We start from the raw sequence: 25,299 nt of genomic DNA, 5'->3' as shown, positions 1-25,299 counted from the left end.
TATTTTCCTTTTAAATTAAACGATCTCTACAAAATAAAGAAACATATTATTGGAATTTATTGTATTCCCCAATTCCTCATTAATTTCTATTTAAACAATTGATTTTCTTAACGTATATATGTTTTACAAAATACCCAAAACCTTATAACATCTTAAACTGCATTAAAGAAGAATAATTTTAATTTTGCACACTTTGTGCAATGTGAAACTTAGTGCTAATTATAAGTTCGAGGATGAATTAAAATATTTTGAATTCTCACTATAAAAGAATGTAGTTAAGGGTAACATTGAAAATTTTACACCAAGAAAACCATTGTCAACTGAGTTTCAGCCAAGTTTGACAATAGTTTAAGAGGCATGAAAATTTTCATTGTTACCCTAACTACATGCAGTAGAGTGACTAGAACGGATATTATACAGAAAGGGGAATCGAAATCATCTTGGCTCTTATTAAAACATTAATTTTTAGATATATCTTGTAGAATAACATATTCATCATACGTATAGGCAAATCTTATTTTATTAGATACAAACATATATATTTATGATGTCTGCATGGTTATCCATGTTCATTTAACTTTTTTGCATGTTAGCCTACCACCACGACACCGACTTCAGAAGCCGTAGTTCTCCTTGTTGTACGCAAAGTTGTTGTAATGGGTTCTATAAAATTAAAAAAAAATGAATTATTTGACAAAGTGTAATGTAAATTATGAAGTCACAAAGGATATAACAACTATTATTCATAAATATATTCCATAATATTAATGAAATCATACGCTATAGCTAGAGTGTTTCAACACAAATACCGGTATATTAATTTTCCCTCAAAATGTCATGATATGAAATCATCTTACGAGTTGTTATTTTTGAAGTAGTTGGTTTTGTTCCAGTTGTTTCTGTGGTGCCTTGGGAGTTTTCTGAATTAAACGAAATTTGTAATAATCCTCCACAAAGACAAAAATGTTATGGAAAAATTAACCATTTTTGCAAATTACTTGGAAAACTAATTTTGATAAAAATTGTTTAATCATACGAGTTGATGAAGTCGTTGCCTCAAGAGATGATACGGCGACTGGTGTATTGATGGAGGAAACTGCTATAGTATTTCCGTCTAAAAATAAAGAATATATATCTTGAATATATATACAATTGGAAAGCTCGAAATAATCACGAAATCAATTTAATGAGGTAATTGGTATATCAATTGTGAACGAGTAGGTTCAGTTTTCATATTTTATTGATACAAAAAAGGTGGCAGTGTACATGGACACCTAACATGTGCTTAAACAGGCAGTAAAGATTTTTCCATGTGAGGGGAACTATTTAACCATGCCTAAAATTAAAACCCGGGCTGACGGAAAAATAAGTTCCGGTGCACTCTACCATACAACCAATATACAAGCAATCTAAAGGATTGCAACTGGAATGTTTTCAATAAAACTATCCAAGCTATAAAAGGACTGAGAAAAGAAAAAGCTTCTTCAGATTATAAACATTAAACAAGCAAAAAAGAATACAAACCACACAAGTTGCACGTGACTTTACACACTGTCCGTGTGCCTGTCTGTGAGCAGGCGGTAGCAGTTTCAGTAAGTATCCGTTGACAGTCTGCGCTTGGGAGGGTATCTCGACAGGGTTTTTCTTCAAAACAAGCACTGTTTATTTTCATAAATGTTCTGTATTAGAAATGCAGTGTAGCATATTGTGCCAATTTTTTTACCTGCATAACCGAGAATTGCGAAAACTGGTCAGATGAGAATCTGTATGTATGACGTCACCTAAGGAAAGTGTTCAAAAGCCCAAAACGCATCCAAATTGATGACAAGTTTGTCAACACATTTTGTTGTATTTCTTGCACTTGAGGTATACACAATATTTACAGTCGATATGAATTTCTTGCAACCTTGGTACAGCGGACAGAAGTTCAGTAAGGTGTGGTTTATAAACTGCCTAACTAAGGACAAAGGCAACAACAGCCGGGTTGCTGTGGGCGTTTGTGCAACTTTCCCCCCATAAAAAGTCTTAACTGTCATCAGAGAGGACCTGGAATGGTTTTCAACCGACCGTGACGATAACATTGAAGCCTAACAGAGCCATGTTAAGATCAGGCTATTCAGCCTACCACCTGTTCAATCGCCATCTTACTACGAACGTGTACCACAAATACTGATATTAATTCAGAAAACTAAAATCACCCTAAAACTGAAAGAAACCGACTGCTCGATATGGGTTTTTGAGCCGGTCACCTCTACGTTGGTATTCCTCTCTCTGGCGCATATGCCCTTCGTTTCCCTTATCTTTTCGGCGTAGTTACTCCCGGCCCAATGTAGCCTGGTTTTTTAACACTTTCTCGCAAACAATCACATTTACAATCTCGACCGACTGGTCTACGTACATGTAAACTCCATCTTTCTCTCATTGAACATCTTGTGAGACTAAGTGCATGATCGAGTTTGAAAATCTAAGTGCTGCCTTGTTGAAATGCTTGAATAATATCCCTATTTGAAGGATAAACACTCTAATAAACGCCAGGCAACGGATAAAGGATAATCAAAGTTGTGTGAGATGCACAAGGAGACATTCAAGAAAGTTAGATTTTTTTGTTTTCACTTTTGGGTGGTATCGTTATATGAGTTTCAATAACTCATGAATTATAAGGCAAAATCAAATTGAATTTCGGTAACAATTTCATTATGAATCAAAACGACTACTGAGAAATACAAAAGAAAAAAAATTAGCCTGGAAAATTTACCTGCGTTTTTGTTCCTTTCAGTATATAAATGTGCGTAACACACAGACTGTCCTCTTGGGTCCTTAAAGGTTTTGAATAAGGCATTGTTTTTAATTCTTAAAGATTAATGCTCCAATTTCTTAGCATGGTACTGAGAGAAACAAATCGCATAAAGCAACTTTACAATATATAAAGTAGATATACATGTATATAATGAGCAGTATTGATAAGTTTACATCCTAGGATATATTAAAATGAATTAGTAAAAGAATCATTGGAGGGGTATGAAAGCAAATTCAGAGAGAGGATATCACATGTTTTAGCTGCACTCACCTGTTGTAGCTGGCATGGTAGTTGTTGCCTTTGTTGTTAGTTTTGTTGTTTGTTTTGCTGTCTGTGTTGTAGTTTGTGTTGTTATTTGAGTGGAAATTTGCGATGCTGTTCCTAATTCAGTTGTTTGTATAGTTGATTCTTCGGAGGATGTAAGTGTTGATTCCGTTTGTTGCGAAAATGTAGAAAATTCTGCTGGAAAAAACGCAGAATACAAAATGACCAAATGCATCATGGCTTATAGTTAAAATAATCGTACATATGAGGTTTTATGAATGTGTGTAGTTTTTCTATATATAGGCATTCCTAGAGAAGAAAGACACTGCAATAGATGCAATAACAAAACAGTTGATGATGAGAAACATTTTCTCTTTTCATGTAATCACATTAAGGATGAAAGAAAAGTCTTGTATGAATTAATAAACAATTCCTGTAAGAATTTCCACAACTTGGACAGTGAAAATAAGTTAAATTGGCTCATGACTAATGAGGATGTGCAAATACTGATTCAAGTCAGTAAAATGATTATGAGAGCTGAAGTATGAAAAGTATTAGTAAACCTGGTTTTTTTTTTTTTTTTTTTTTTTTGTTTTTGTTTTTTGTTTTGTTTTGTTTTGTTTTTTGTTTTTTTTTTTGAAATTTAATGTGTCCCCTCATTCCCTTCTTAAATGTACAGAATCAGTCAGAATGGGTGTCTTGAATACTTAGAGTACGGGTTTGCCAGTATAATCGGCTGTGCAGAGGCATCGTCCCCTGGTACCCTCTGTATCCAAGTTACCTTTTCTTTACATTAATTGTATGCTACCTTCAAGATCACAGATTTACATTTATACAGGATAGTACCATTTGTTTATATATATACATATATTTGTGTGTAAATTATTATTTTTGTATGCATGGATATGTGTAACAATAAGTGTATGTTTATAATATATACTATACATACATATATTTGTATATAAATTATTATTTTTGTATGCATGGATTTGTGTAACAGTAAGTGTGTGTTTGTGTAAGTGGGTATGCATATGTCAAATATCTATTGAACTAACTCCAAGAGATTAGTTTGCATTAAGTTTCTAATTATATGCTAAGTACTTATTAATTGAAATTACTATTTCTGTTAATACTTAAATGATTTTTTTTTTTTTTTTTTTTTTTTTGAATGACCATCTTCAATACTTAGGGTACAGGTTTGCCAGACTGGCTGTGTAGAGGTATCATCCCCTGGTGCCCTTTGTATTCAAGATGCACTAGTTTTATATTAGAGTACTGCCATTACTACAAGATTTTTTTTTTTTTTTTTTAATTTACCTTATATCTATCATTTTTATTTAATTGTGTTTTCTTTTATCATTCTATGGTTTCTATGCTTTTGATCCAGTGTGGTGATGCACTTCTCAATGTCAAACTTAATCACAAGTCATGTTACATTATCCTTAATATAGAATTGTAATCAATGTTATCATTCTGTAATAATTGTTCATGCCCCCTGTGGGCCCTTGATTGGTGAATAAACATAGCGTCTATTGTTTGATATTTTGTATACTAGTATGTGTTTTTCTAACAATTGTGAATTTGATTTGATTAAAAAAACATATGGATATTGCTAGAGGAACGTGAGGTTTGTTAAAAGAGCAAATATGACAAAAACGATTGTAGTCTCTTCTAAACGTAGTAGTGTAAATTTTTCAAGACGTTTATGTAGAGAAGTACATGACTACTGGACTTTTACGAGAGCGCTGACTTTTACGGTTGACGAATTACTCTCACACTAGGACAGTGTACGGAAGCTCTTTTACGATATAATAATTTAGCTCAACATTTAATTCAACGAAAATAACGGGCTATTTCAAGGCACAGACAAGTTGTCCTTGAAGAAAACGACAACCATCCTGCCCTCAAATCCAGACCTTCACATTCAAATGCCCCTAACACCAATACCATGACCACCAGAAAGGTTTTCTTTTCCATTATCAATCTGTACCTTCGTAGATGTGAATGTTTAAATGTCCAAGTAAACAGTCAGTGCTTCTTGTAGAAGTCCATTACTTACTTGTTGAACTTCCAGTGTTATTTTGACAAATGCCACAGTAAACAGGACATAGTTGTGCTGTCATTGGGTTTTTGCAGATGTTTAGCTCTTTCAATAGCACGCAGTCATGCCCATCCACACACACTCCGGATTGTTGTTGAGTTGTTGAACTTAATGTCGTAAATGTGGTGGAAGAAGAATGGGAATCTACAAACAACATACTTGTATAATCATGGTTTCTGTATTTCAGTTTGAATAAGTGAAACTTAAAATTTATTTAAAAGGGTAACTTTTTTGGCAAATTACTGCAAGGAATTAATAGAATGCCATATATTTAACAAAAAAGGGCCATCATTTTACCGCATAAACCACAAGTCCAAGGACATCTTGTTCTCGCAAAATTATCATCCGCACAAACATTTAAATGATCTGATAAGATCTGGCAATCTGGGTGTGCATCCCTACAGACTGGTTTAGTTGTAGTGACGTCACACATGCCACATGACTTCCGGCACACGATGAGCGCAATATCACTATCGTTACAGGCATGGAAGCCCTGGGTGAGAACGTCACAGTCCGGGTGGTCTGTACATGAGTCTGGTGTGCTTGTCGTGACTTCTGGTGTAGTTGAAGGAAAAATCGTAACCGTTGTTAAAAGCTCGGTCGATGAATTCGCGGGAATCGCCGTAGTTGTTCCTTGTTCAGCTGGAACACAAAAATGCAAATGTCAAATTATGTCTTAATGGTAGAATTTTGAAGGGGACCCCCCCCCCCCAAGCTTCTTTCCAGAGCCAAGACATACTTTTTTTTTTGTCAGAAATAGATATTTTTAATCATTTAGCCTCAAGACTTAATAGCATTAAACCCTACCTGTAAGGTATACGTATGTTTAACTGTTTAATAAGGTTAAACTTCGAGTTTTTATTACTTTCATAACTCGTTTTGCATTGGAGGTAATAATACGAGATATCTAAGGTGTTGCTTACCTGGATTAGACAAATATTTGTTGCATAGATCTGTATGACAACAAACCACGTCCGAATTTGTTCCTCGTCTCCCGAAGATTTGTACTGTCTCTTGTGTTTGATCTGCATTTGAACAAATCTGTAAAAGTGACAAATGAAAAAAGTTACAATTTACTCCACATACATTCAACAGTTAACCCAAAGGAAAACAACAACACCAACAGGAAGATAACTTTGTCTCAAGGATAATGATGCATACTCACATGGAAAACTGTTTTTGAAATCGAAAAAAATCTTGATAACACTGTTAGTTTGGTATAAATACGATATACTATAAAGAAAGATAAATTGGAATTCAAGCAATTTAAAGGATATCAGCTGGATTTTCATTAGTACATTAAACAGTGTATAGATGAATGTAGTTGCTAGAACTTACAGAAGTATCGACACAGTCAAGGTCATAGTGAGAGCCAGTGAAATCTTCATACTTCAGTTTCCCACATGACTGTCAGGAAGATAATGAAAAAAAATCAGAATTACTCTAAATAATCCCAAGGAATTCCAATTTGGAGAAAAAAATCCGTAGCTATATTCATCATTTCTTTTTTCTAATGCTACATACATGCATCTACATGGCTAGTCCTACAATGTACAAACCGAAAACTCTCATCCCAACAACATATTGTACGAAAGGAAAAAGAAATCTTCAGAAAAGATAAAAAAAAACAATGTTTCTTTTAAACATTGCTAAGATAGATAACCTGTCCAGGATTGCACGTGACATGGTGTTGACAAAGAGCTGGATCCTTTGCAAAGTAACATAAATGGCATTCTAGACCTGTAAATTAAGGCTCAGATTAAAATAAAATGTCAGAAAAGAATGCATTTTGCTTTTATAGTTAGAACTTTTATCAATGATGAAAAATATACTAGTAATTTATTTCGCTCCGATGGCTTTACAATTGTTTAATTGTTATTCAGAAATTTTTACTGTTTCTCTCAGTTAAATATTTGGCATGCATACAATAGAAGCAGAAAAACTTTTAGTGGGTTAATTCTAGTGGGTTATTAAATAAAAACAATATTATTAAATCAACAAAATTTTATATATAAAATGTCAATTTACTAAGAAATTACTATCACAAGTAAGTGGCATACTTACAAAGAGCACTAGACAATAGACTCATAAGGACAACGACCTGATAGTCTGAAAACCCAGATAAGAGAAATTCCTTATTGAATACTTATTCAATAACCTTATTTGATCTGATGGTACTTAAATGACATACTTGTTAATATTAACGTACGCATCGACGAAACTTCAAAGGGTTTCAAATTTTGAATCTTAGAGAGTAAAATGAATGCTAACTCTATCATTAAATACATGAAATGTCGGTATATATTTATAAAATAAAGAAAAAAATATTACAAGAAAACTTGCAACCGCATAAACCGAACGGATTTTATAGAATAATGTTTTGACGTGAATAAAAGTAAATAAATAGAGTAATAGAACCCTACCATACATGATTTTGTTCTGGTATGCAGGAATATATCACAGCCACAATTTTAGTTTCTACTTCCGTTCAAGTCACAAGAGATTAAGAAAGAACCAACGTTCACCAGTTGGCATGATAACGTGTAACTGGAAATGGACTAATACTAGCGATTCTTTATTCAAATTTGTGTTTAACTACTTAAAATAACAACAATAATAGTACTTGTAAATACTATATTTTCTCTAAATGATTACAAAATCTGTCTTTCAATAAATGACAAAGAAAAACATTTTCTTTCAAAGATCATGGTTGGATATAGTTTTCTGTCTAAGAATATATAACAGGGTTAAAGTGTAAATATAAAGGTAGTTTTTTTTAATTTAAAATCAAAATACCAAAGTAATTATTATCTCATGGTATACCTAGAGGCATTTTGCTCTAGGATCAAAATAATTTTGATTTCTGATTTCTGAAAATTTAAGCTCATTTATGTGAATTGATAGGGATGTTATTTAATCATAAAAATGTTGTAAGTGAAAAGCGAAAGATATCTAACAGTAATTAATATTTGATGGAAAAAACGATACTTCAGGAATCCAATCTAATTTGCATTTTAAATGAAAAGTGGAGATAATGAACAGCATTCAAGATCAATAAATACAAAGCAAGAGCAGAGCAAACATATCTTCCAATACATCAGAGGTGGGATCAGATTTCATGCCAACGGTTACATCCGCCGTGTGCTCCTTGTCATGATCAGGGAAAACGAAAAAGTCAGTAGACAAATCAGTATGTAAAATAATGGCCTATCAATTAGTATGAAAAACGTTAGCATTTGACTTGATGATATATTGTTGTTTTTGCTGACAAAGTCATTGAATTGACCACACAACCTGCGAAATGTTTTTTAAAGAGACTGTTGACTATATTCTTGTCTCATCAACTTGTATGTCAATACCTTCCTCGTTTTACATGTAGATATTGTGAATCGTACATAAAACATTCTCTTGCTTACCGAATCAACCGAAGGACATAATACCTATCTGCATGTGATAAGGGAACATAAGTTGGGGATGTTGACGATTGAAAAGTTGAAGTCATCACGATTAATATGAAACTTTCTTGATACACGTAGGTTAATTACCATTTATGTCTATTTCAAATGAGTTTATCCAAATATTAAACAGATGTATCAGACTCTGTGGTATCTTTTATTTTTAGGTACACTGGGAAATATCGAGTTGACATATAATTGGACGTAACTTTTGTTAATTGATGTTGCATTGTAGTTATATCTAAATGTCGAGTAAAAGACACAGTCACTCGTAACGACGTATCCAACGTTATTATACCCCCGCTTGAAAAGCCGGAGGGTATATAGTAATCGTTTTGTCCGTCTTTCTGTTACGCTTTGGGGTACCCATCTCTTAATTATCCGCAACTCCTCTCATACCACTGAATGAAATTTGATGAAACTTTCTTAGAATCTTTATTACATATTGCCATTGTGCACCTCCTATTTTACTTTTTGATCTGACACATTTTTGGGGTTTCCCGCAACAAAACATGCACACTCCCATTATATTCATATGGGAGGCGGGGGTATCATTTAGTGAGCTCATTGCTCACCGTACCTCTAGTTGATTATTAATTTCATCTGATTTCATTTTATAAATAGCGTATACAAAGATGTACTTTTGATTTGAATCAAACATCGACTTTACTCGGCAAGAAGTATTTATAAATGTTATATCTTATCTAGTTATAACGTTTCCCTATCTTCCATTCTTGCAGCGAAGGACATGCGTCATTCATTATCTCTGTTTCTCTTTTTTATAGGTAAGTGTGCAGAACTCAAATTATGGTTATGGTATGTAGCATTCTTTGACTTTCGTATGTTATGAAGATTTTTTTTGTAAGTTGACCATCAATGTCTACAGTCAGGTAAACATCAAAGTTAGAATTGGACATATTACTCAATTGTATACCAAAGGAAAAGACTTCAGTACTGTAAACGCTTTCTTTCCATATATATGTAGCAATTTTTCTAAATCATCTACATACATTATAGTGTATTTGGTTTCTATATGATTCTTTACTTAAGATTCATAAAACATTAATATATTTTTTTTTACGCTAAATTATTATCCCTTGAAAACGTAAAAAAATTTTGACTGGATGTTTTTTTTTAATTTTATAAATTATATATAAATTTCTATTTCACGTCATGAAATAAACAAGACCAAATAAACAGAATATGTGTTTGTATGTTGTTTAATGTCCCTCTCGACAATTGTGTCATTCATATGGAGTCGCCAACACTTGTCGGTGGAGAGTTGCAAATTTTGTCCTATACTCGGCACTAAGAGCAGTTGAGCAGGGAGGGATCTTTTTTCCTGCAAGCACCTACTGCGACACGGGACCTCAGTTTATACAGTCTCATCCGAAGGACCAGTCTCCATGTCCTACATTGGGATTCGAAACCGTGACGTACGGATAACTCCTTACTTCGCGGATCTAGAGCAGGCACTATAACTACTGCACCATGCGGGCGACAAACAGAATTTAAAAATAGGTACTGTAATATTTAAATGATAAAAGAAACCTTTACGCAGAAAATTTTCTTTTACCGCAGGAACCCCAGATAGCATGCTAACATTGGGCCAACGTTGGGCCAATGTCATCGGTTACATTGGGCCAATGTTGGCAAATGATATTGGCCCAACGTAAGTTTGCTCATCGGCCCAATGTTGGCCCGATATGTTGGGCCAACGTTGGCCCAATGTAGAGTGTTATTTCTGCAGATATTGGCCGAAGCGGAGTCCAACATTGCGCCAACATTGGCCCAATGAATGCGACATTGGGCCAATGTTGGCCCAACGTCATCAAGAACATTGGGCCGATGTTGGCAAATGACGTTGGCCCAATGTCATTTTGCTCATTGGCCCAATGTTGGCCCGATATATTGGACCAACATTGGCCCAATGTGTATAAACATTTAATTGTTACAAACTTGTATATTAACAAATCCGATCGTCTCTAAAGTCAGAAAAAAAAATCTACCACCAATCCTACTTAATAAATACAAGTTAGCTAAAATAAATTTACAAGGCTTGTTAAACTTCTTTACAATTTATCATAACAAAATACATTATCAGTGATTAAATTTATTGTTTCTATACAAGAAAAGTAAGTGAAAGTATAAAATAACAAATGTGTTTTGATACAGTTAAAACAATAAATAATTTGCCCCTGATTTAGATTGAAATTTGTATCTAGTAGAATAAATTTCAAAAGTTTTCCACTCATTTAACTTATATACACTTTTTGTTAACAGGTTTATAACCAATCACTGTCCTCCATTGTATTTTTGAACGCATTTTCTTCTTTCTTGTCCTGCTTGTTCTTATTTTTCCTTCATGGTCGTACTCAGTGAAATTCCAAAGAAATTGATTCGTCATACAAGCGATAAGTCCGAACAGCTCCTTTAAATAAAAAATTAAATCCATTTTATTAGGCAAATCTCAAAAAAAAAGAAAGACAAATGCTGAAAAATAAATTTAAGCCGTACTTAATTAACACAATTGCAAGTTTATAGTATTTTTAATTGATTCTGTGTATTGGAAACTATTACTACATAGGATATACGATTATTTGTAGATTTAACATGTTTAAATTTGGGTGTTTTTTTTCTTTTAATTTAGATATATTATTTACAATTTTTTCTGCATTTATCATGTTTATTATAATGTATAAATATATCATTTGTAAGGGGAACAGAGCACGTATTTTAATACTTACTTTTTAAATCCTCATCATCTTTGAAAAAGCCGGATATCTTCAATTGCCTTTCAATGAAATTTTTTAAAACATGGCAGCAAATACATGTACTCTCCTCTTCATTCACCAAGTTATTTTCACTAATTAAATAAAATGAGAACTTTAATCATAAGAAATTTGATTTCCCTGAAACATGTGAAACACAAAGTAACAATTCCAGAATTTGTTTTCTTAATGGTAGAAATATAGTAGAAATTTATGAAACGAAACTGACCCAGGCAAAAATTCAAAGATATTCAAAAATAAAATTTACAAATTAGATTTTTATTAAGATAATAATAATTGACATAGATCAATGATACATTTTATTTTATAAGTTTTAAACAGAAAGGATAAAGTGATAGCGACTGATCTAGTTACATATTTAATTTAAAACTAAATCAAGCTTAGAAAAAGATAAAGATGCTGATCAGATCGCATGAAACAAACTTTGCATTTTGTGTTCTAAAATCTGAAATACATGTTATTTGAGGTAAATATAGTACTTACATTTCGATCCGTATGTAAAATGTCTGGACATAGCTCTAAATATTAATCCACATTAAAGAACACACATTCCAAAGCTTTGTTTTTAACATAAAATCTTCAACGTTCTGCTGTAGGAAACATCCGAGATTAAAATGTTAGGCGTGCTAAAAGGATGCAGATTTGACCATCCTGTCCTATCAGATATCACGATTACCATAGAAACTGGCCAGTCTCACGCTGTGAAAAACCCTGGCCTAATTGTTTGGTCAGAAAATGTTCTCTTATCTTAGAATATGCCCCCTAAATGCAACACTTAAATCAGAAAGTGTGTGTCTTGTTCATGTTGTTAGTCTTGTATTTTATATAAAAGCTATATAACTTGATACATCGTCATGCATGTTTTTAGGTATTCATGGTTGGTGATACATATGTATATGTAACATTAAATGTACATAATTTACTATTTCTTTTTCTTTCACTTTTCCATCTTCTTATCCGATTTTATAACAAACATGCAGTTCGCATGTTTCCTGAATTTTGGTTCAACGTTGTCTATACAAAACATTGTATCGAAATAAGGTCGTGACTTACCAACGTTGGCCTAACGTTGGGCCAATGTTGTACTCCCAACAAAATCTGTCGGCTTAGTGGTGAAAAGCTAACAACAGTGGTCCAACGTTGGGTCAACGTTGTGTCCCCAACCAACCTCGGCCGCTGAGTAAAATATTGTAATGTTGACATTGACCCGACATTGGGCCAACGTTGTAAACCCAACATTGTAAACAGTGGTCCTACGTTAGGCCATTGTAGTGTCCTCACCTCAGCTTCTGAGTAAAATAGTGTTATGTTGACATTGACCCAACATTGGGCCAACGTTGTATGCCCAACAAACTACAACAAAATAAGAACATGATTCACCAATGTTGGCCCAACGTTGGGCCAATGTTATACTCCCATCAAAATCTGTCAACTTAGTGGTGACAAGCCAACAACAGTGGCCCAACGTTGGGCCAACGTTGTGTCCCCAACCAACCTCGGCCGCTGAGTAAAATATTGTAATGTTGACATTGACCCGACATTGGGCCAACGTTGTAAACCCAACATTGTAAACAGTGGTCCTACGTTAGGCCATTGTAGTGTCCTCACCTCAGCTTCTGAGTAAAATAGTGTTATGTTGACATTGACCCAACATTGGGCCAACGTTGTATGCCCAACAAACTACAACAAAATAAGAACATGATTCACCAATGTTGGCCCAACGTTGGGCCAATGTTATACTCCCATCAAAATCTGTCAACTTAGTGGTGACAAGCCAACAACAGTGGCCCAACGTTGGGCCAACGTTGTGTCCCCAACCAACCTCGGCCTCTGAGTAAAAAGTGTAATGTTGACATTGGCCCAACATTGGGCCAACGTTGTAAACCCAACGCCAACCATTGGCCAACGGTCCAACCATTAGCCAACGTTGGGCCAACGTAGTCATGCTCTCTGGGACTGTCCTTGTTAATGCAGATTGTCCAAGTAACTGGATCCGCCACGAAGAATCCTGTTATCTGTTTGTAAATCACCATGCTACCGACTGGAATGGAGCCATGGTTGTAATTTTCTCTGAAAACGAATAAATCCCATAAATGTCTACTACTACATATTTTATTCGCCAAAACGATTTTTGCAATCGTATGCGAGAAAGACAACTCTTAGACTAGAAAATCAAATGCAGAAATAGTCCATAATTGTATAGTACGGGACGGGGCATGTCAATATGTTATTCAAAACAACTTATATGGGTACAGTTTCCAATATCAATTAATTCCTCATAAAATATAGAACTTAATAATACAAAATACATGATATCTTAGTGGGTCCGAAGTCTTTTTTCTGAAATATTAAACATTTAAATTTATTTAAGAAATAAAGTCCGCGTTTTCGTGAATGTTGCAGGATAACCTCCGAGGTCGAGAAATGTTGTTTGAAAGATAAAAGCCGAGGCGTTATCCGAGGCTTTTATTGTCATCTCCCTCGGGAGATGACACATTAAGATTGTATGCCGGAAGTGAAGTCCTAGTGTAAGCCTCCATTAATCTTTCGGGAGTCCTCGATGTTTTACAGAGTTCCAAGTAGCCTGTACACTGGTTTTCTTTTAGAAGAACTAGCTTAGGAGTGTGTGATCTACTTTCGGTTTAGGCCTATTTGAAAGCCAAGGAAAATTTAGAAAAGAAGTACAATGCTTATAAATATCTATAGTTTCGGTGTGTCGTATATATATATTGATCCTCAATACTATGCCTTATTAAATTGGTAAGCCACACAAAGAGAATTGACAATGACGTGATTTCTATAAATAGATTTGTTGACGCGAAGGGAAAACTGGTTCTCGCACAAAAGAACAAGCTTACAATAAATGAACGAAGAGTGGTCAACGCTAATTTAATGTTAATTTTTTAGTCTGTAATTAGATTTATTAAATTAATTCCTGTCAAACTATAATGATTAGCTGCTTTTAAATGAATGATAATTATTGTTGATAATTCCGTATTGTGTTAAGAAAATATAGTTCAAGGAATTTAAGTAAATTGTAAACACCCAGAAACACAAAGACCGCTAGAATGAAATTTCACCAAAAATCGCCTTGGGTGCTCTCGCAGACGTCCATGCTTTCCATATATCTACTGCGGCCAAAAGAAACTGCGTACTTTACTGTGGAGTTTGCTGAATAATTAAGTCATTTGGGAACTTCAGGTGTAATAATCCATATATTCATTGCATTAAAATATTTCCCTTTCTGTTTTATCTCTTTGACATTATTGATACCAAAGAGATGACATTTCAGGCTTTCTGGAAAGCCAAACTTGTCATGTTTATATTTCAAACAACTTTTCGAGACCGAGGAGGTTATCCTGCAACATTCACGACAACAAGGACTTTATTTCTATTCTACAAAGATCACGAAGAGCTCTAAAATACGCCTGATAGTTTCCTCTATAGAGAAACGAAATAGGTCACCATGTCTCGATAACGCTGTTCCCTTTAACACCAGAGGGAAAATTTGTTTGCTTACCTGTGTATGGAATGCAGACAATATGAGCTTTCGTTGCATCAGAAATAGCCTTTTTAAATTTCAAATTTGTTCGTTATATGTATTGATTGATTTTAATGAATATACAATAACAAAATCAGGTTCCTGTTTAACTGCTTTATTGGTGTTTAAATATGTAGGGAGGTCCGTGGAATAGCTCCGCATGACTATAAAAACCGACATTCCTTCATCAGCAACTTGATGCAATTTAGTGTTCAGACTGCAAAAGACGACTCATCGATGTGGTCTAAACAAGTGTTTCATTTTAGAGTCAAATATTTATTCAACTGTACAGGTTTGATAAGTGTTTCTGATCTGATAATTTTTGACGATTTATGGAGAAATTTGGCACACATAGATCATACAGATGTTCCATTTTATGTATGGAAATGTTTTTCTCCCTGTTTATGACTTTATTGGAGAAATTTGGCACACATAGAGTCATACAGATGTTCCATAAATAGTGTATGTAAGGAAATGTTTTTCTCCCTGTTTATGACTTCATAATGTATAAATGACGTCAATATGTTGATCACTTGTGACCAAAAATTGTTGACTCCGTCAAAGTCGAGCAATGAACGGCTGTAAAGTTTAACATATATCTTGATATTTCTTGGCAGTAGTTTATGATAATTTGTACAAGGTTTATGAAGGCAAAAGGCTTTCCAGAAGTTAATTCATTAATTGGATTGTTAGTTTTTGTGTAAAGGAAGAGAGGTGTTTAAAAGTAATGTTTGTTCTATTGCCCAGTAAAACCAAGTTAAGGAGGAAATGTATTCTTTGTTAAGCAATTTGATATGAAAAATCGCCAAATTACAGTTAAAATATTAGTTGAATATCTTACCAATAACATAATTATTAAGATCGCAAAATATCCTTTACTTTAGACTTTAAACAAATCAGATATGATAAAAAAGGAGGCACCTATACTTTATCCACAATGAATAAACGACGCTCCGGAGACAAAGGACTCGGGTTATGATGGTCACCATGCTCATTCTGGAAAAGTATATCCTTATCTATACATACTACATGTACTGCCCTGATTTGGCCATTAATGACAGATGAACTGTTTTTGTTATGAAAAATAACTTGCACAATAAGATATTAGAGTTGAAAAATAGTTTAGCTTAGAACTGTGAAACATTGAACGCTACAGAGCATGTCACGTGACCGCCTAGATCGCGTGATTCCCGCACGAGCTGAACAGTTGCAGATGTGCGTTTAAGTTGGAGGACTAACGCTTTTAAAAATTCAACACTAAGCTCGATAATTATCATTTCTTTTATGGAAGTTATTCAATTAGTTCGCCAACTTTTCGATCACCCTTTGTATGTTGAAATGTTGAAATTTTCTGAGAAGAAAGAATTTGTCACCTACCTGTCGACCCAATATTTTAACCTTGTTTCACTCTTAAAATGGCCTAACACATAAAAGGATATATTCACTCATTTTTTTCTCAAATTAACATAACACTTAAATGTAAGCAGTAATAGTTTACTGCTTTCTTTACTAATTTTTAGTTCTTTTGCGCAAACTTGGGCTCAAAATTGGTTGAAATCGAGACACGATCAGAGGACACATTTCTTAATGCGCATGCCCATGACTTAGGAAGAGATCAAAGTAAGATTTTTAAAAATTATATTCAAGATACATTAAATTAATGACGGTTAATACTTATGCATGGGTATTTTTGAAACAGTCAACCGCAAAGCCAAAAATAGTGCATTATACCTGCAGTTTTCAACTCAGTTTATATCACTATAAAGCAAAAGAATGCAGTCAGTAAAAATTTCAAACATTGTGTTTTTATGCATGGTAAAACTCCTGGACTATTTGAAATACGCATGTTGAGATGTAAATGTATGTTCTTCTAGTACACTTACATTTATATGTACATATGCTGTGTACAGAACCATTTTGGATTGGTGGATCTGACATCGTACTAGAGGGAGAATGGATGTGGATGACGAGTAAAACAATCATTGATTACCGTACTTACACTAATTGGCACCCTGGACAGCCCAGTAACTCAGGAGGAAACGAGAACTGCCTCGATCTTGTACCCCCAACTTTCCTTTGGAACGACAATACCTGTTCTAAACAGGAACATTTTATCTGTGAAAAATTGTAAGTATTTAACTACAAAGGCATCTTATCCATTCTGTTCTCTACGTATTTATAACATAGAGAACAAAGTGGGTTTGATGACCCTGTGAATTAACTATAGCTATTAGGTTACCTCTCATAAGTCAAATGCTTTAAATACTATAATTCACTTTCTTATGATACATGTGTATTTTAAGGAGAAGAGGGATTATTTGATGTCAAAATTTTAACATTATAATGAGTTAAATATCGAAATCATCAAGATCATGTCATTTTTCTTTCCTTTTTAGAGCTGGTGACCCAGTTGTTGGATAGATAGTATGAAATATTTATAAAAAATAAACAATTATTTCTGTGTATGCATGAAAGATTTAAATCAAAAATTTTTCTTGTAATTTTACAATATTCTTGAATTTTCGTCGTTTTCGCGATTTTCCATTTTATATGTACATTGTAAGTTGATTTAGGTATAAAATGAACGATTTCATGGGAAATAAGTTTACTTATACAGCAGGTACAGAGTAAGCATTTATAAATAATATCAACATAATGCATTTATATGCGTTAAGAATATCTAAAAAAGTTAAGGAGATGGAGACAGATTACTAATATCCCTTTTAGTTAGTAACTATAAGAGTACAAATCTTTCTGGTATGCATGTTAGCTCCATTTCCTTTTCCTATTTTGATATCAAGATTATGATACAAGTACAGTATTTCACGTACTACACGTTAATCTCTCTGATTTAAAATAGGCCAAGTTGGCTTGGTCAGGCAAAGTTATTATTTGGTCAGTTTAAAGGTCCGTATATCATCATTTTGCCCTTAAAAGGGGTACTAGTAATTACGTATACATTTTATAATGATAACAGTTGAAATCGCTGTTTGATTGATTGATTGATTTTATATTGTTTAACGCCGAGTCGGCAATATTTCAGCCATATTTCGGCGGAGAAATCGCTTTTTTATATGTTTCATCTGGACGCAGAATTACGTTTCATATCTTCTATTATATATATCTTGTTTATAAATGAAAACCTTAACACAAATAAATCCTTTTTCCCACAGGAAGTTAAATCTTTGAAATGAATTTATCTTGCGAATACTTATTCGTAATAAGTATATCAATAAATATTTTAAAATGTTTTTTAAGTCAAAATGTCAACAATAGGAAAAAACTCTTTTATACTTAAAAAAAAACTTTTTAACCAAAATGCACAAACCAAACACTTTTGTTAGTTTACCCAGTGCCACCATGCCCTTCTCAAATAAAGCTGTCAGAACATAAATGACAAAAATTTTTGCTGATTTAATAACAATTTCATAGAATACTTACATAGAAAATCGAACATATTCTAAATTTTGATCATTTTAACTTATACAAAATCATTAAATCACTACACATATTTACAAAAAAAAATAATAATTGCATCTCTTTCGAATAAGAGCTTAAAAATTAAGGCTTTGTAAAACAGCATGCGTTGGCAATTTATCCCCCAATGTTCAGCCACCGAATAAATGTTTGAAATGCTTTTGAAGCCCTTCTTCACTATTTTGTGATGTCATTATATGGGTGAAAATTTTTTTCGAACTGGAGCATTCAATCAATCAAGAAATGGTTAAATCAAGTAAATAATTGAAGAATGCAGAGAGAGAGAGAGAGAGAGAGAGAGAGAGTATAAGGCCAAATTATTTTGTTCCTTACAGTTTGCACACATCTTACCTTCTACTATCAGACATGCTTTTGATTTAAAATTAAAAAGATTAAATAATTTAAAAAATCCTTTGTAAATAGAAGTAAGTATGAAATAAATATACATTTATTTACAATCACCGAAACATGGCTGAAAAATTGCCGACTCGGCGTTAAACAATATTCAATCAATCAATTTACAATCTCTTTGTATATCAGAAAAATGTAAATAATCAAAAAATAAGCCCAAAACAAACATATTTACATTTATGAGATGAGATACATACTCACTAACATGTTTCGGGCTTCTTGACATGAGGAGTTTTTTAAAATAATTTTTCTTATAGTCTATTCATTAATTAGCTATATTAAATCAAGCAAGTTATTGAAATTCACTCACTGGGATTACGTTAGTAATGCAATGAAACAAATGGATATAACGAACAGTATTCAAGATCAAAAGTCCATACAAATTGGAGCAGAGCAAACACGGACCTCCAAAACATAGGAGGTGCCATGGAAGAGTGAGCATCCCCTGCTGAAACAGTGAATTTCAAGTTCTGAACATGAACATCCTTTAGTATTTTTATTCAATTTTATACAGTCTGTTGACTTTGAAAGAAATACGGTGATTACGACAGCTGAAGAGTATATATTAATATTCAATGAACCCTGTCTCTATTCGTTCCTTCGGTTCTATGCGCCAAAAGGCAAGTATAATGTATAGCCAAACCGTTACACAGGGCCCCTATTCCAGCAAGAATAACAGAATAAGGAACCTTTACTTCTCTGTGTGCTTTTATTTCATCGTATGAAACGTAGTTTAACGTTGTTTTTAAATCTTCTTTCAATTTAAAAGTTTTTATAGACACTCCAAAAATAAGGAAAAGTTCGATTAGTTCTGGAATGAATAAAAAATGTTTATTAGTCATTTGGAATATCATAATGAACTGCTTTAGAAATAACAAAGAATGGTGAGAGAGAGAGAGAGGTGGATAGATGAAAAATAAAGCCCAATGATTTTGTTTCATATCTTACCGGCTACGATTAGACATGCTTTTGCGGCGCGAACAAGACGTGGTTTCACCAGAAACATGATCAAACTCACTAGACATAAAACCACAGGTTTAATAACTCCTATTTGCTTCAAAATGATTACAGCTGTAATAGATTACACATATGAGACTTAAATTAAAAAATATCATATTTTGCTCACAAATAATACTTTATTTATAATTACATGTAAATAAAACTTACAGATAAATGGCCAGTCCTTGGAAAACACGTGATTATAATTGTAATTTTCCAAGACACATTCATCTTCTGTACACAATAAGAAGTAAAATATACCCCCGCGAAACGTCCTAGAAACTCTCTCCTGTAATAATTTTATCAAGAAAACAACAATGTTATTCCTCTAGTAGACAATGTCAAAGGAAATCTACGACTGCATTTGTCGCTTATTATGAAATAAATTAAGTCAGATAGTCAAACGTTTATAAATTATTTTGATGAGATTGCCCGAAGCTTCCTAGTGCACTAAACCCACGATTAAGATTTTTAAAATCTTTTAATTTGCTTGATATAATTAGGATAACATGTATTGATGCGATAATTATCACAGAGACTTGTCAAGTAGGTACGGAAGCCGATTTGTGCCAGGTAGGATGTACAAATATTTTATCTGGCGGCCGCCACATAAATATATAACTGGCGGTCGCTAGATAAAAACATATGGCGGCCGCCAGATAAAGTTTTTTTTCTACCTGCTGGGACCAATCGGCTTCCGTATGTAGGCATATACGTATAATTATTTACATATGTGTATGACTTACACTCTGATGATACTAATATCAAAAATCATACAATTTACGTGTTAAAACAAACAAACAATCGTTGACATCATTTTATCATTATAATTACGAATAATTATTTTTTTTATTGCCCGTTTTCCTTTTTTTTTTTTAGATTAGAATCTCAGTTGCCACATCGATATCGTTGCATCAGTTTTACGATTTCATGGTGACTATGCACGAAAATGGAACTCAAATCAAACAGACCGAAAATTGAAATTCATATTGTTTAAATTTACAAGGCTTACCTCTTTTATTTCTTTGAGCGATATAATAACCCATCCGGGTGATACAAGTGACGCGAGCCACAACACCAAGGTCAAAATCATCAAGGACACTGCCTTCCTTTTAGTTGTAATTTGCATATTTTTATCCTAAAATAGACTGTAACGCAGAATTCGCAAATTCTTATGATTGTTTTTAATTGTAAATTTTAATCTTTAGGAATATTAACTTCTAGCTATATAAACAATACATAAGCAATTAGTCATAGTGACTAGCAAGTTAAACAAGTACACATTTTTACATTTTCAAAACCGTCTTATGAAAAATCTTTACACATAAGCTGAAAAAAATTAAAGCTAAAAAAAAGACATATAGATACGACAAGTGTAATAATAGGGCAAAATGTAAATTGTAAAACAATATATAAGATAAATGCTCAGTAATGTTCAAATACGTACTTTCTGTTAAAAAATATGCTCACTAAATCCTCTGTATGCTGATAAATGTTTTGATTGATATGGCTATCATCTCAGTTGTATTTTTAAATGTACTTTAAAATATGATTAGGATATTCCATAGCGTGGCATGCATATGTTTTTATCAGTTATACACACACACACAAATAACCAATCAAAATCTTTTTTGCAAAATAAATACGAATACTAAGTAATTCCGCAACAAAGTCATTTGCATTTATACATGTAGAGTGTCATTTCATAAACTGAAGTATATCTCTGGATTTGTTGTCGCCTAGATTTATGGAACAAAGTGGGACTCGCTAATAGCGTACATTTCAAGCTTTTTAATATATTCAAATTAGCATTAGCTGTTTATATATACATACAGTTTATGTAATTGTTCTTATACCTGCACTTTCCATTGAGTTGAGTATAAATGTTATCCTCTTATCCTCTTCCGTCCGCCAGATCATGCAGATTTGTTTCCTGTAAGTTTTTCTGCAAATATATAATAACCAATTCATCTTTTTGATCATAAAATTTTTTGTCCTGTAGATGTACATATAAAGTTTAGGATAAATATGCATTTTTCCTCTTGGAATAAATGGGTGTCGAAAAACGATGAATTCAGAATTTACAACAATTTTGTTCAACTAGTCAATACATTATAAGCCATTTCATATTAAGATGATTCGAGTTGTCCTGCAAAAAATTAATAAGATTTCAGAACATGGACTTGAAATGCAGCATTTTTATGTTCATGTTTTTTTTTACATGATGAAATTCACTGAAAAATTTCAATTTTTTCCTTTAAATATTAAGAAAAAAGTTTTATTTATAATTTAAAAAAGCAAAATTACCTATCCTATATTCCAACTTGTGTTCATTAATCACTGTTTATACAGTATCTATATGTTTATATAGTTAATTATTTGTTTACACAAAAATTCCATCTATTCCCACATAAAATCTTAACTTTTCTACCTAATTTTTAAAAAGTGGGAATAGGTAGAATAATATGACGATACCCCCCACCCCCCAAGTGAAAATTCTCATTATATCTTCAATGTTTCCTTCGCGCATCTGTCACAGACTTGTTTCTCCTTTGCATGGAGTTCATCAGTGTGTTTATCTTACTAATAGGGATATTTTTCAACAAGATGACCCTTAGTTGAAAGGGACCCTCTTCGGCATTTCGAACTTTATCTCTCACTCAGTCCAACAGAAGTTCAATGAGAAAAAGATGGATTTTACGGAGACTTGTCGAGTGGGTAAATGTAAATGTGTGCTAAAAAGTATTGATAAACCCAGGCTACAATGGGCTGGAGGTAAACATGCCGAAAAAATGAGGCAAACGGCGCGCGCATGCGCCAGTGAGAGGAACCCCAGAGTAAAGTTTACCAACTCAAAGATCCAAATCACACCTGTTACGTCATCGTCACGGTTGATTTAAAACCATTCAACGCCCTCTCTGACGACGGTTAAGACGTTCTATGGGGAAAAAATTAAAAGCTACTGCAAAGCAAGCTGTTGCTGCCTTTGTCCTTACTTTGGCAACCTAAAAGCCAGACCCCATGGAACTTTCGTCAACTGTTACAAGATTGCAAGAAATGCATTTCGTCTACAAATACTGAAAATCAATTTGTATACCTCAAGTGCATTAAATGGTACAAAACGATCGTTGAAAAAGTTGCACGTGTTTTTTTTTTTTTTTTTTTTTTTTTTTTTTTGCTATTTAGCACTTTTCTGACGTGACGTCATACATTTCACGATTGAGTAATTCTGAACACTGATTTTAATGCAAAGTAACCAAAATTCTCATCTTACCAATTTTCGTAATGTAATGGTTAAGGAGCGTTTATTTAAACGCACAGAAGACCCAAAATAATGGAATGACCTGACTACCCTTGGAATAGACCAGTCCAAGGGTATATAAAGCGATGCTTTAATGAAATCAGGCATTCAGAAGTTAGCAGAAGAAGCCGACAGCTAGATCAGAAGTTGAGAGGAAAGAATAAAGTAGTAGGGCTAAGAATAGAATAAGCACCAGTGGCAAGTATTCCTAGGGAATTGACGTTAAGTTCTGGGTGTAGTAAATCTGAAGAAGATTGAGACACCCAGTTCTTATCAATCAAAAGGAACTTAGGAGGAGAAACACGATGCAAATAGTCCCCGTCTCTAGATAAAGAAAAATTATTTATACAGTGTGAATTTCTCTCAGATAGAGCGGTCCTAGAGTTATAAGTCCAATCATTAACTCAGACAGAGTAAGAGAAAAAGCTATATACTGTACATATATCCCTTGTAGAACCCATACACGTTTCATACACGTTTCATACACGTTTCAGTAATTTTTGGTCATGCGGTAAAAAATTTTCGCATATTATGTTACCTTGCTTTTTTTTCCCTTTCAGTATAAAACTTCCTGTCAATCACATATATCGTTTTATGTAGGCAGACTGTACTTTTTCTCATTGACGTAATGCATAATTTAAATTTTTTATCATTAAGACTTTTTGTTATACATGCATGAGTTTAAAATGGGTTATAAAATAAAATTGAGTTTGTTATCTTTTCTTTTGTTAGACCTTTGTTTTCATACTGAATTTGATCACGGAAAGTTTCGTCTATCTGGTCGATACAATGGCTTCTCGGGGGTGACCGGTCGACAGGGGATGCTCACTCTTTCCTCTGGAATTTCCAGGGTACGTATTTAATGCCCTCTTAACAAATTTGTATTCTTTATAGATTTGTTGAGATAGATCGCTTTTTGCTATCTTATATTTTTAAGTATGATAATTAATTCATATAATATATTTGGATTACATATAATGACGCTTAAAATATATTTATATCGAAAATGTATAAAGTATTTAAAATAAGGTATAACGAGTTATTTTAAGTGCCGTGCTTCAACACGGATCTAAATAAAGTGAATTTATAGAATTATGTTTTTTTTTAAAGTGTGCCCTTCTATATATTTTTCCTGTCTTAATTGAACCAATATTGATATAAAATTTCAAAATTTATGTATAATTTTTCGTCTATTTAATATCAAAAACGGATATTTTTCATGTTAAAGTATCTTAAAAGCCATTATAGTCTGGTCCTGATTTTAAAAAAAGGCTAAAAATAAGTTCTAGCGACAAATGAATATTATTTGCTCCAGCATAGTTTTTTTAACCTATTTCGAGTATGCTGAATCCGAAAAAGTATGCTGACCATCATGAAAATGGCGTTAAAAAGGTCAAAATGGCGATTCAAAATGGCGGCACCCAATTTTCCTAATTTTTTTTTTCGTAATGTTGTTCAAACAGGAAAAAGAAAGTGTGAATATCTCAGTGAATGTAATGCAACTAAAAATGATAAAAGAATGCTAATATTATTAATTTAATTTAGAAAATGTACTCGTTTCAACACTTAATTCGAATTTTCTCTGATCTACAAGCATTTGTTTATCGTTTCTCTATTCTGCTTTGTTCAGAATTTTACATTTGCAAATACCCATACACTGCAGATTGGTATTTTGTCCTCCGCTTCTCACTATTCTACAACTGAATGATGGTGAAGCTCTAAGTTATAAGTCAAAATGGCGATTCAAAATGGTGGATATCCATTTTTCCTAAATATTTCTTAAGGGGGATGTACAAGCCATATTGGATCTAGTCTGGTGTAAACTAAGAAATACCAAGAATGCGCTTAATACTCTACTAAACTAGCTCAAATTACTAAAGTGCTAATACACTAATTACCTACTGTTAGAACCAAAATTAGTAAACAATTTAGTAACTTTATTTTGTCTTAAAATTAGAAGAAAATTAATCATGTTAGAACCGCAGCTACAGCATTCATGTATAAAAATGCATTGAAAATGGAGTTAGTTTGATTCATATAATATGGCTACAACTTTGTTTAGCTTTTTTCTTGTCATTATCCATAATTCTAGAAAATTTGATTTTTCATATGGGTGTCTTCCTGAGGCCATGTGTTTATTTCGTCCGCCATTCCTCTGTCA

The 25,299-nt window shown here is 33.2% G+C and overlaps 2 protein-coding genes and 1 long non-coding RNA gene across 3 annotated transcripts; 1 reads left to right on the top strand and 2 right to left on the bottom strand.

The window, feature by feature from the left end:
- Positions 1–588: 588 nt before the first annotated feature.
- LOC134261219 (mucin-2-like) lies at positions 589–7,312 on the bottom strand. The gene is made up of 11 exons (XM_062743681.1): positions 7,227–7,312; positions 6,826–6,902; positions 6,501–6,569; positions 6,086–6,203; positions 5,460–5,804; positions 5,121–5,306; positions 3,068–3,259; positions 1,525–1,644; positions 1,037–1,114; positions 858–920; positions 589–663 (listed from the first exon to the last, which is right to left on the bottom strand). The coding sequence occupies exons 1-11, from the start codon at positions 7,249–7,251 to the stop codon at positions 590–592; spliced, it is 1,347 nt and encodes a 448-aa protein (XP_062599665.1). The 5' UTR covers positions 7,252–7,312; the 3' UTR covers position 589.
- Positions 7,313–13,352: 6,040 nt separating this feature from the next.
- Positions 13,353–17,371, top strand: LOC134261474 (perlucin-like). Its single transcript, XM_062743913.1, has 4 exons — positions 13,353–13,466; positions 16,471–16,570; positions 16,861–17,077; positions 17,347–17,371. The coding sequence occupies exons 1-4, from the start codon at positions 13,353–13,355 to the stop codon at positions 17,369–17,371; spliced, it is 456 nt and encodes a 151-aa protein (XP_062599897.1).
- Positions 17,372–20,020: 2,649 nt separating this feature from the next.
- On the bottom strand, positions 20,021–21,339 carry LOC134261212 (uncharacterized). The gene is made up of 3 exons (XR_009990766.1): positions 21,285–21,339; positions 20,850–20,985; positions 20,021–20,126 (listed from the first exon to the last, which is right to left on the bottom strand). It is a non-coding gene; the product is annotated as an uncharacterized LOC134261212 (long non-coding RNA).
- Positions 21,340–25,299: the final 3,960 nt, after the last annotated feature.

This window comes from Saccostrea cucullata, unplaced genomic scaffold, assembly GCF_032062105.1.
Source record: "Saccostrea cucullata isolate Sc308-1 unplaced genomic scaffold, CSIRO_AGI_Scuc_v1 ctg356, whole genome shotgun sequence".
NCBI lineage: Eukaryota > Metazoa > Mollusca > Bivalvia > Ostreida > Ostreidae > Saccostrea > Saccostrea cuccullata.
This window is presented reverse-complemented; position numbering and strand designations above follow the sequence as displayed.

Bases quoted from the DNA above. Each gene is read 5' to 3' on its own strand.
- LOC134261474 (XM_062743913.1), top strand. From the start codon at position 13,353: ATGCTCTCTGGGACTGTCCTTGTTAATGCAGATTGTCCAAGTAACTGG. The intron at 13,467-16,470 runs GTTGTAATTTTC...ACTAATTTTTAG, and splicing joins CCGACTGGAATGGAGCCATG to TTCTTTTGCGCAAACTTGGG. The intron at 16,571-16,860 runs GTAAGATTTTTA...TGCTGTGTACAG, and splicing joins TGACTTAGGAAGAGATCAAA to AACCATTTTGGATTGGTGGA.
- LOC134261219 (XM_062743681.1), bottom strand. From the start codon at position 7,251: ATGAGTCTATTGTCTAGTGCTCTTT. The intron at 5,307-5,459 runs GTAAAATGATGG...TGTTGTTTGTAG, and splicing joins TTGGACTTGTGGTTTATGCG to ATTCCCATTCTTCTTCCACC. The intron at 1,115-1,524 runs GTTTGTATTCTT...CTTTATTTTTAG, and splicing joins AGTCACGTGCAACTTGTGTG to ACGGAAATACTATAGCAGTT.